The following is a 12053-nucleotide window of genomic DNA, read 5'->3' on the forward strand; positions in this document are numbered from 1 at the left end:
CGCAGCAGAAGCTGCCAAGTCAATCAGTCACAGGGGAGATCAATGGTAAAACATGATCCTCTTTGTTGTAGGACACCATGAAAGACCATTTCAACATTCAGTTCAGCAAAGATGATGTGAGCCATTCAGCCCTGTCTTCATAAGGTTGCATCAGAACCAGAAGTGACCTCAGGAGGGTCACCAGCCTGTTCTCCCATCTTAGGGTAGGACCAAATATATTTGGTCTATTCTTGATAGCCATTACTCCCATCTGTTCTTAAAATCCTCCCAGGGATGAAGTCTATGAAATATCCAGGAAGGGCCTTCCACTTCTTTGCTAACCTTGACATTCAAGAACATTCCCCGATGTCTCATCCAGATCTGCCTTGACTGCCGCAAGTGAAGCTAGTGTCCCATCCACCTCAGCAAGATGGGTATGTTCTTCTTGGCAAGAGTCCCCACCTGAACACAAACATTTGAAGCTTTCCTTCATAACTGCGCCTAAGGTTTCTGCCTTGTCCTTCTAAGTCACATTTTCAAGGCCTTTAGTTGTTACTTTTACTGGCCTTGGGTTCTTTCCACCTAATCCATCTATTCCATCAATGGCACTGCCCAAACCCGAAGGTACTCCAGCTCAGGCTCCCTCAGTACCACACAGGACAGAGCAGTTGCCCTGTACTTCACTGCCTGTGTCCTTCTGTATTCTTCCCATCCTACAATGGTCTGCCTTTCTATCAGCAGTGTGACCCTAATGCACATTCACCTCAGCACCACATCACATCTGGAGAGCTGCTAGGTCCTTCCTTCCCAGTGGCACAGGTGGGAATGTGTGCTGAGGGAGCAAACAGGAAAGGACTGTGGAGCAATCTCACCATTAAGAGCACGTGGCTGGGAGGCAGGAGCCACTGGCTTGCCATGGGATTGCAGCTTCCCACCTCTTTGCTGTAACTCAGTGTCCCCAGCTAAAAAAAACAGACTGTCATGTCTCACATTTGTCAAACACACCGAGATCTGTGTACAGAGGGGAAAAAAGCTGATTTTTTTAAAGTCGAAAGCAAGGAATGCAGCTTGTGAGAAATAAAACAAAATGTGTTATTTTTAAAATTTTGTTTCATTTATTTGGCAGTAATATCCAAACCCCCCTGCTTCAAAAAAAAAATTACAAAATCAAGTAAAATAAGTGCACTAAGGAAACCTACAGAATACTGATAAACTTCACACACGAACAGGAGGGAATATAGAGGGAGGAGTGGGACTTTTTTGTTTGTTGCTTAAATTTGGCTTTTTGGAAAAAAAAAATACATGCCTTCCCTGCCTCTTGCAATCTGTACAGCAATTGTCCCAGAGGGCAACAGCTGGAATTCAGCACCTCCCTCCCCAGCAGCCAAGTGACCCTGCAGAAGACAGTGACTGACCAGCTTGCTGCAGGGCACCACTCCTTCCCTCAGCGTGGGGAGGTGAGAGGCTTGGGTCTCCTTTGGGTACTGTAGCCCTTAGAACTGGCATTGCCCTCCACAGCTGCATTTTCCTTTTGAGGGCACAAGGAGGAAAAGGCTCCACAGGCCACTGCTGTTTCAGTGGAGCCCTGGTCACCATCTCCCACCCTGCTGCGACCAGGCTATCCCAGGATGCGTTGTATGGCTTGTCAGAGAGCTCAGCTGGCCTTGCCTGAGGTAGGAGCCCATCCCTCTGCCTTCAGTACAAGCTCTGTGAGCCTCTACTGCCAGCACCCACCTCTCCAGCTGTCCCCAGCAGCCACGCAGCATGTCCACAGGAGCCAGGAAAGGGACTAGAGACTGTATCACATAATACAGCCTACAGTAGCCCTTCAGCCATGGATTCATCTCCCCTTCCTGCACATGCTCTGCTACTCCCAGGTGGAGATTTTCCTGACTGGACAATGTCATACCCATCTAGGGAAAGCCTTTAAGGCAAGCTGTCATTTTTTCTCTAAGGCACTTTAATGATCCAAGCTGGCAGGAAGTGAGCTGGAAGGCACAAACTACTTTTCAGAGCAGGGTCAGAATAAAGCAAAACATGTATTAACAATGTTCCTGTGACTCTAGATCTAGCACGTGAAGCTGTTTTACTCACACTTTTGGGGAGAAGTGAGGGCATGTCTAATGGGTGCTCTTAATTCCACCAACCACTTCATCCAGTGCCACCAGAACACAATTACTCTGTCCCAGTGTTGTCCACACTACCCTCCCTCAGTTCCTGTGGACTCATTCCCCTCCTCTTCACAGGAGACAGATTCCCAAATCCGGACCCTCATGGGAAAAGAACCAGCTGCCTTATTAGGCCAAAACCTCTTGAGCGTGGCAGGGCAGAGCATGAGTCTCACTAGAAATGTGGCACTGTGCCAAAGCCAGTGGACATCCTCTGGGTTCACATCAGGAAAACAGCTGAAAGACCAGCCAGCCTTCAACAAATCTGGCTCATGTGCAAGACCACAGGAGGGACAAAGCTTTTTTCTTTGCCTACACTTGTTAGGTACCAGCTCCTTCTTCCCCTCCAAGAAAAGCACTGTGCAAAAAGGGGAAGGTTGGGACAAAAGTCCTGCTGATCTTCACTCAACCAGAACATGCCTTTGCAGATGGAAGTGGAGTTTCACTTGAGTAAGCACTAGGGACTTCAAGACACCTGGCATCAACTGCTGAAGTTGCTCATCAACATGAAGATGGAAGTCTCAAGCAGTCATCTTGGCTCAGGGTATGTGCAGCTGCGTGGGATGCACAGCTGGGGCATGAAGGGAATGTGGAAAAAGGATGTTCAGGTGTGTATGACAACTGCAGGAGAAAGTCAGCTGGGCTTCAGGCTACAGAAGTGATTGTCACCAAAACAGCATTTCATTTATATCTACAACTAATGCTCTGAGAAACAAGTCGGAAAAAAATAACCCATGAAAGGATGTGAGGGTAGTCAAAGATGGTCTGATCAGAGACACTGTGAAATGCATTAGTAATGAGACTTCCAGCCCTGACTCCAAACACAGACCTGGAATCAGAGAATAATGCTGCTGCCTCATCCCAGTGGGAGATGGAAAGCCCAAGATGATGGCTAACAGCCCAGACTTCAACGAAGTTAAGCATTTTAAAATACCCTACTAATGGGATTGCCTGGTCCCTCTGTCTCTAGACTACTTGGCACTTCCCTCTGGGCAATGTAGAGCAGCATGAGCACAGACTTTGAGCACATGGTTAATGCTAGCTAAGGGAGCAAGAGCTGGGGAGCTGCAGTGTCAATCTGTGCCTGGTGACACTACTTGCATCCAGCCCTGTCTCTTCTTCCCATGAGGGACATTGCTATCCCCAGCTGAGAAATAAATACCCTGTAGTGCAGGGCTCACAAGTTGTTGGTGGTGTTTTGTGGTGGCTGAGTGCAGTGTGGTACAAGCTGTGCACACGTGTTACAGCATGGTCAACAACAAAAACCCACAGTCTGGGTTTTCCTGAAAGATCTAGAGCTACCAAACATACAAAAGCTGAATTACTACCATAGGAAATAAAGTAATAAAAAAACCAAAAACCCAAAACAAAACAAAAGGGGGAGTCAGCTTGTGAATGTGATAAGAAAAAAATATGATAGCACCTCTAAGGAGGGGGCAGGGAGAGTAAGAATGAGATGAGGTCAAAAGGAACCATGTTGTGTTGGAGCCCACAATGTACTGGAGGAGCTGCTGGGGACAGTCTGGTGGAAAGCAAGGAGGAATGTGCTGGACTCATGCCAGCAGCATGGCACCAAGACTTCCAGGTGTCACAAGATGCTGCCCAGCTTTGAGGAGCTCGAGCTGAAGGGGAGGGTAAGCAAGGCAAGGTCGTCGGCTAACGACGCCCTGCAGCACACGTGCTCAGCCACAAAACTGCCGGGCCTCTGTTTCCGCAGCCAAGGCCGGTGCTGACAATTGTGTTGACTTGAAGACCCCTTCTTCTATCCAGCACTGACCTCCATCCTTTCCCCAGATCCAGAGGAACAATAAATCCCTGTTAGCTCTTGGAGAAAGCAGCACTCTGCTCTGGGAAAGGGTCCCAGAAGCTGCTGGAAGTCCCTCCCAGCCTTCCAAGGCCCCAGCAATGAAGCTCCCTGAACAGGTGGGCTCTGCTCCCCTTTCCTGGCCCCATTCTCTGTGTATTACAAAACAAATAACCCATTGCTATACAATGTAAATATCTGTGACTGGGCAACTGTAGTAGACACTTGTGCATACTGAGATCAGCATGGGAGGACAGGGTGGCAGGTTGGGCCCGTCCTCTTGGGCTCCTCCGGTGTGGAGGCCCCTTACATTTCCTTGGTGCTCATTCTCTTGGTCTTCTCAGCTGTCTCCTAGAAAAAGAGAGCACAGAAGTGAAGCTCTGCACTAACACAGGAGCTGGCAGTGCCCTGAAGCCTTTGGTCCATCCACAAGCAATGCCAGCACTGCCTTATACCTTAAAGCCCCACACCTGTGTTTGTCCCCATAAGGCAACAGGGATGCCCCTTTACTGTGCTCCCCCTTCTACCAGAAGTCACCAACTGATAGAACCGGAGGGATCCCCTCTAGCAAGGAGAGACTTGGTGCATGCAGACCTTCCCAGCTACACGCTAACCTGATGCTTCTGCAGTTCCTGAACGTATCTAGCCAGCTCCTCCTCAGTCAAGTCTTGATCAGGTCGCTGTCTCTGAGCAGGCACCTTCTCATTCTTCCCTGCAAACAGAAATGGAGTTCAGCATCACTGCAAATGCAGGATGCAAATTTCAGAGGCTGAACCACAGAGAACAAAAAGAGTTAGGTCAGCCACAGCATACCTCAAACTTAGGAAAGCTTTGCTGGAGGAAGGTATGGACTGGCTTCTTAGAAAAAAAATGAATCTTGTGGCTGCCTGGAGGAAGGTATGGACTGGCTTCTTAGAAAAAAAAGTGGATCTTGTGGCTGCCTGGTACTTCAGAACCTGGATATCCAGTCTGTCCCTGTCTCTCCTTCCCATGTGATAAGTAATAAAACCATAAGGAACAGGCTGCATGATTTAAAAGAAGCACCTTTCGTTATCCCTCTGACAATAGCCTCTAGGTCCTCTGATATGGGCAAAAAGTCAATAAATTATTGTGCCATTGTATGCTCTAGCCATGGATGCAGGGAACAAAGTAGACAGCAAGACCACATGTTGCATAGCAACTTTGAAGGTTGTTTCTGGGGAGGCAGCAAAATGAGTCTTGTATTTGGTTGCTTAGCCTCTGAGACCTACCCACAGCCCCTCTGATGGCTCTATTAGTATTACCGTTACCTGTTCTGAGGTGAGCTCCTGCTGCCACAACCAAATCTGGGCTGAGGTGATCCTGAAGCCTCTGCCACAGAAGGCCAGATAAACGTGAAAGAAACTGTACATAAGTGTTGCTGTTCCACTCACTGCTTCATCTGCCTGAGCTATTGGCTATAGGTCTGAACTAACGAACTGCTGACAGCTCCAGCGCAGCCCTGAAAACTAAACTCACAGAAAGGCCTGGTTTCTAGGGAAGAAAGCCAGAAAAATGCAGCTCTTTCTGCTGACCCTGGACCATCTGTGTGAAGGCAAACCAGAGAGGTTTTTTTCACAACCCTACCATGACTTCCCCCAATTCTAACATAGCTGTGGAGATTTAAAAAGGACTTTCCAGGGGGCGAACAGGCAGACCAACAACCCTGCCTTACTATGAACACCACCTCCCTTCATCTCCACCATTACTTTCTCTTGTGTCTACAGGTTGTAAGGCAAGAAGCTGAAGTACTTTCTTGACATTTCTAGACAAAGTTCCCCATCTCCTCTATGCGACAAGGTGAGACCCTAGCTCCTGCTTTACAGATACCATAAACACAGATACAGTGAGGATACCACCACACAGGCAGGAAACCTGACTTGCTCACACCCATGCAGATGGTTGCAGACAGTGATTTATTTGGTCTGTTCATGCCCCAAGCCAGCTGGATGCAGAGTAGCTCTGGTCTGGAAGATTTGCTGCTGAATTTTCATGACACCAAATCCAAAGTATAAACCCCAGCAGCATTGCCCCCAACCCAGTAACACACTTTCTGACCTCCAAAATAAAACCAGCTTGGGTTTGGTCAACGTAGAGCACAGGAGGGTGAAGCCACCCAGACAGAGAAGCTGAGACAGAGCTGTGGAGAGAAGAATAGCTGGTGTCCTCGGAAAGACAGAAAGCACCGCCCCCCCATACCCCCCCGCCACCTCCTTTTGTAGAAAACCAAATACAATAATCATTTGGAGAGCATACAGACCCTCGCATGTCATTGCAGTGCACACCCAGTTCCCACAGGCACAGACGCAGCGGTTGCACTCCACCTGGGTCTCTGCTCCATCCTCATAGGTTTCATCTTCCAGGGCACACTCTAGAGAGGCATAAAATGAGAGCAGTGGTTGTGAGATAGCAAGCAGGCTAAAGCCAGCACACTTTGGAGATGCACTGAGGGAGAAGAGGTGCACAGTTTTACAGGAGGCCTTCCTTCCCCTAACCACCAAAACTCTTCTAATGACTAAAACATTCATGCTGAATTCCGCTTGTGAAATCAGCCAAAAAATAATTTAAGCAAGTCAAACACCTCATTTTGCTTCCTCAAAATAACACATTTCTCAATTCCAAATGAAATCTCAATGTTAGATTTGTTTGAATTTCCTAATTGGTTATAAATAGAATAGGACCCTCAAAGTGAAAGTTTTGGTTACTCTGAAACAATTCCTGTTCCAGGTGGGGAGAAGCTGGAGAAATGATTTGTGCATTTGCTGCTGCCCTGAGAAAGAAAAACAAAAACAAAAAAAAAAGAAAGAAAAAAAAAAAAAGAAAGAAAACAAAAATAAAAAAGGTTTGTCATTTCAGCTCACATTTCCTCACAGCTCTATTATATATATGTTTGAGTTGAAGCCTCCAAAGAACTCAAGGGCCTGTATGGTGTTAAGTGAAAACCAGGCGATCATGTTTGCTGGGGAAGGTGCAGCATCCCTGGCTTCCCACTGAAATAGGCAACAGAGAGCTCAACTTAATATTCCTTAAGAAGCATAGCCTGTGTCTGCTCCTCAGTGCCACCACACTGGGATGTAAATCTGGCACCTTTGGACCAGGACCCCCTGAGGAGACAATTAGACAAATGGCTAGGCATGCCTGGTCAGCAGAACACTAAGCTGCTTCCACGTGAACTGTAGCACTAAGCAGGATTTGGAAGGATAGTGAACTTTGAGATGTTCATCAGGGGGGCTCTCTGTGTGAAAGGCAGAGCATAGCAGGACTTTGGTCAGTTATTCAGACTTGAACTCTTCACATGATTTATCTCCACACTGTTAAAATACATGCCTTGACCTTCCAAGCATACCATATCCATTTGACCTATGCCCTTGCTTCTAAAATCCATACTTTTTTCTGTGAGCTGTGAGAGCTCTGGGACAGAAAAAGTGGTACTTTAGACAATGCAGGGACAAGGATTGCTGTCGGATAGGAGGCTGGGATATATCCACATTGTTTCTGGGATTACAGTACTCAATGTCTGGCTCAAAAGCTGATCTGTCTTCTTTCCTCCCTTCCCAGGACCCCTCTGGTTTCCCAATATAAGTAATGAGTTCCTACTTTTCTCTGGTGGGTTGAAGGATGGGCTGAGGCACTTGAGAAACTCATTGAAGCTGAGCTTCCAGTCAGCATTTTCATCTGAGAGCTCGATGAGGGCATCTACACAGAGTCCCCTGAAAGGAAACAGAGAGGCATGTTCTGCACAGGGATGTACCAGGCAGGTCCCTGCTCTCCTGGCTTCAGAGTACAGATGAGTAAACCCAGTAATAGCTAAGAAGGCCTGGCAGAAGTGGCTTCTCTAAGGAAACCTCACTACATTTAGACAGAAGAAAAACAGACACAAAAGACTCCCTTGGCTGGTGAAGGGCTGGGAAGTGATGGGATACTCAGAACAGCAGGAATCGGACCCTGCTGACATCTACATGCAGCCACACAAGTACAGATGCGAGCACGGCCTGACCATAAGCAGCCTGTTCTCCTCATTGTCTCACAAACAGTGGCATAGCCACAGAAAAATGGAAACCTCTCAGACTGCATTTTTATAAGATGCTTGCACCAGCTCTAACTGCAGGCTGCCTTCTTCCTTGCACTGGATCTAGCTACCAGGCAAAAGGTGAGTGAGGCCCACTGGGAAGCTAACTTATTCGGAAATATAAAAAACCAAAAAATTTTCTGACACCTGACTCACCTTCTGGCTGCACATCTACTAGATTTAAGGCAAAAGAGGGTTAGAATTCAGTCCTTACCTGAAGGGTAGGGGTGGGACTGCTCCTTTTGGTGGGGTTCATACCTAATTAAGTGAGAAGCCACTTCATACACAGTTATCTTTGTTATTGCAAGCCCTAAATACGAGTGGATTTTCAGGCCTCTTCTACCACACCTGGGCCCTTGACCCTCCTTCTGGCAGCCTGTCCACTGCCTACCTGAGCAGCTTGTTGGTCTCCTGGTCCATGTAGGTGGTGATGTTGACAGCAGTCTCATTCTGCTCCACAAACTTCAGGAATTCAGTGGAGTCCAAGCGAGAATCGCCATCATCAAAGCTCTGTAGGGAAAGATGGGAAGGTGTGAGAGGTTCTCATGTATCAGTTCAAGGTATCCTTTCCTTCTCCCTCTTCTGTATGTACTTGGATTTTTGAAGCCTCAGTGAAACAGGTTGCACCATCCCTGTTTTGCACAAAGAACAGAGGCTCAGAGAAAAATAACAAAATATCCATTCTAGCATCAGAACTGGGAGACACGATCCTAGCTTTTTTTCTCACCAATAAGCTACATTGCCTCTCATTTGCCTCCTGCTGTTTGATTTATGGCTGTAACCCCTCTTCTCCTCTTTGTTCCAGCCAGCTCTTAGCTTTCTTATATACCGCCTGCCTTAAAGCAGACCAGTTGCATTCAGGGAGGTGTCAGTTTTCCAATATGTGTAAAACCAAAGCTGTGCCTGGACTGTGACAGTGACAAAAGGGAAAATCACAGGAAGCAATTTTCTGCTGATCCCAAAGAAGGAACAATTTAATGCAACAGCACAACACCTCTCCACAAACTTCTTAAGGTCCTGACAGGACTCCTAGCACTGAAGAGCAGGATTTTTAGCCCCGAAATCCTGGGTGTGCTGCCAAAGAAGTAATTGCATTTTGCTTTTCTGTTTGGAGATGTCATATCACAGGGCTGGGCACTCAGCAGGAACTGCTGGGCCCCCTCAGAGACAGCTGCATTGCAGGGACGGGAAAATGAATTCTGCACACAGGGTGCTGCTGCTGGCTGATTTCTGCGGTGTGACCTGGGGTAGGTCACTGTGTCTCCTCGTGCAGTGCTTCCAGGAATGCTGGAGGAGACACTGCCTGTTGTTACCTCTACCTGGTTCAGGAGGAACCTGTAGGGCTAGGAGAACTACTCTGCATGCTGCAGCCTTTGTATAACTGCTCTACTAACACGTTTCAACTTCTACTAGACTTTGAAGCCTCTTGTCCCGCTATTTCTCATGAGAGTGGCTGCAGTTTGTTTAATGACTGAGACTTGGTTAAGCTAGTTTCATTGCCTTTTAGTGCTGTGGTATGCAATTATGTGTTCCCTCAGAGACCCTTTAGAACTAAGCAGCTTCCCACTAGTGACCTCAGTCCTCTTGAAATAAGGTCCTCCAAGGTCAAGGCCTGCCTAATGTACAACCCACACCTCAGCGATCCAAACAAGTCCAGGCTTCCAGGAGGGAAATGGCTTAAAGCCACATCTACAAACCTGCCTATCAAGGAGAAAAGGGAAAAGCTTCATATCATCTTTGTCTCCATTACTTTCAGGGGCAGGAATCAGGCCATTCACTGCACTGGCACATGGAGCCTCAGGGCTGGGCATTGCAGAATTCCTCTAGTGACAGAGAAGCCTCCTTGGTGGAACAAATTTGTGCATGTTTGAACCCATTTAGTTTGCTTTGCTTGTATTTGTCCCAGGTTGCTCCAAGCTCTGAATTCTGCTTTAAAAGTATTTCAAAGCTTTAAGGGTTTTTGATGTGGTGTACTACCACTTGACAGAGGAGGAAATTGCCCCTTTGGTCTGAGAAAAGGCTTTGTCATGGAAACTCTTGCCCACTTTTGCCTGGGATTGGTGCTCCAGAAAATCAAGGACAACACAGAAGACATGAGGGTGCCTGCCTCTGAGCTGCAGCCACAGGATTTCACCAGCACCCCAAGAGGAGTGTGGCTGCTGGGGGTGACCAGGCTGTGGGGAAGCCATGGAGTAAGCCTGTGGCTGGCTTATGGGTTTCAGCAAAGCCCATGGCCTGGGAAGCTACCTGCAAAGGCAGCTGGGGACAGAATGTTGCTGGAGGAGAGGGGCTGGAGAGCACTGCACAGCCCCCCTCCAAGGGATGCTGAAATTTTCGGGTGCTGGCAGGTGCCAGCAGGGCTGCCTGAGGAAGTGGGTCACAAGCAGGTTTCCACAGAGGGAGCAGCATTAATGTCTACAAAGGCAAAGATGCTCTCTGGAGCGAGGGGACCAGCTCCTCTTGTCTCACCAGGGGGTGCCATTGCCATGGTGAATTTGCTTGCAGCGCTAACTCCTGTCAGGCACCATTAATCTCTCGCTGTCAACAGCTTATGATTTGAACACTCTCCCCCATCCCCACCTGCTCCTCCAGCTCCATGCTGAATGCTTTGAAGTCTTTATCAGGAGCCGGGTATGAGGGGGAGGGATGAAACAGTGCATGTGGCAGGAGTATGGAAGAAGCATGTGATCTGATGGCTACAAAAGGGGGTGGGGAAGGGCTGAGGGACAGACTAACAGGGAGGAGAGAAAATGAATGGGATTATAGCAGGGTTGGAGACTCGTGGGAGGTTTCTCTCTCTCTGCAGAGCACTAGGGACCTGCCAGCTCTCAGCCACAACTAAGCCATACTCCTTGCAAGCAAATATTCACCTCGAAGCCCCTAAATGTCCCCTATTCCCATCTTAACATGGCATTGCGACTGTCTGGAACAAAGGATCAGCAGCCCCTGCCCTGGCTTCCTGCTCCTTCTACCTGCATTTCCAGCATTCTACCCACCTTTTCTCCACTTTCTCCTTTTCTCCAGGGGACCTTCTGTCCCCTGAAATCAGTTCTTCTCTCCCCTGTCACAGGCACACTTGGCCTGCCCTCCTCTTCTCCAGAGGAGGTCAGATCCCCAGGGATGGTCTAGGCTGCCATGAAGCCATGTCAGTGGCTCTGCCAGGAGCTGCTGCAGGCAGCCCCTAACACACCACACTGTAGGACATACCAGACCTCTCTGGCCCTCAGCTTGACAGGCTGATCACACACTGGAGCCGCGCAGCATGGCAGCTGCTTTGCAGTGACAGGGCAAGAAATGTTCTTTGGACTCTGAGGCAGGCTCTGCTCTACTTGCCTTGAAATACTTGTCCAGGACTTCACTATAGTTACTCCCCTTGGAAAACCATCCATCTGGGATAATCTCAGCTTCCAGCCACTGGATGACACGGCGACGAAGCTCATCCCTGTCTGACTGGTAGCAGACAACTGTAATGGAAGAAGGTGTAGCAGAAGAAAAGCAAGGATGAGAGAAATTAATTTGGCAAGGAGATCACAGAGAGACAACTGGAAATAAGCAGCTCTGATGGCAGTTTGCAGAACCCTCTGTCCTTGGTCCCTGGAGATGTGCCACCACCAGATCAAAGCAGAGGTGCCACCTGCTGAACGGCAAATGGGCTGTGGGTGACACCATGTGGCAAGGCCAGAAAACGACACTTCTGCCAATGCTGTTGTGCCTTCCCGTCCCCGGGAAGCTTGTGGAAGAACAACCCATGGCTGACTCATCTTGGTGTGGTAAGTCCCCAGGCTGAGGGAGGAAGCTGACTATATCCCCAGGCTTCCTGAGGTCGTGCAGAACAGGCATTCAGCCGTCAACCCTCAAGTACCAAACCCTCTACACTCTGCAAGGGTGAAGACTAGATTGAGCAAGCTTCTCCACCATGCTGTCCCCAAGACTTGAATTTTAGGTCCTACTATCTCAGGAGATTTTGTTTCTTCAAAGCCCTGACTGGTCCACTCTGACAGGAAAGAAGAGGAGG

At 48.4% G+C, this 12053-nt stretch overlaps 1 protein-coding gene across 1 annotated transcript in view; it reads right to left on the minus strand.

Annotated features, from left to right (window-relative positions):
• Positions 1-1071: 1071 nt before the first annotated feature.
• FSTL1 (follistatin like 1) overlaps positions 1072-12053 on the minus strand; it is a 55094-nt gene continuing 44112 nt past the window's right edge. The window contains exons 6-11 of the mRNA XM_051611873.1: positions 11372-11502; positions 8430-8548; positions 7567-7679; positions 6230-6340; positions 4566-4663; positions 1072-4302 (exon numbers count right to left, since the gene is read on the minus strand). Of these exons, the coding sequence (XP_051467833.1) occupies positions 4258-4302; positions 4566-4663; positions 6230-6340; positions 7567-7679; positions 8430-8548; positions 11372-11502 (617 nt within the window). The 3' untranslated portion in view covers positions 1072-4257. The remainder of the gene's footprint in view (positions 4303-4565; positions 4664-6229; positions 6341-7566; positions 7680-8429; positions 8549-11371; positions 11503-12053) is intronic.

Source organism: Apus apus, chromosome 1 (assembly GCF_020740795.1).
Source record: "Apus apus isolate bApuApu2 chromosome 1, bApuApu2.pri.cur, whole genome shotgun sequence".
Classification (NCBI taxonomy): Eukaryota; Metazoa; Chordata; class Aves; order Apodiformes; family Apodidae; genus Apus; species Apus apus.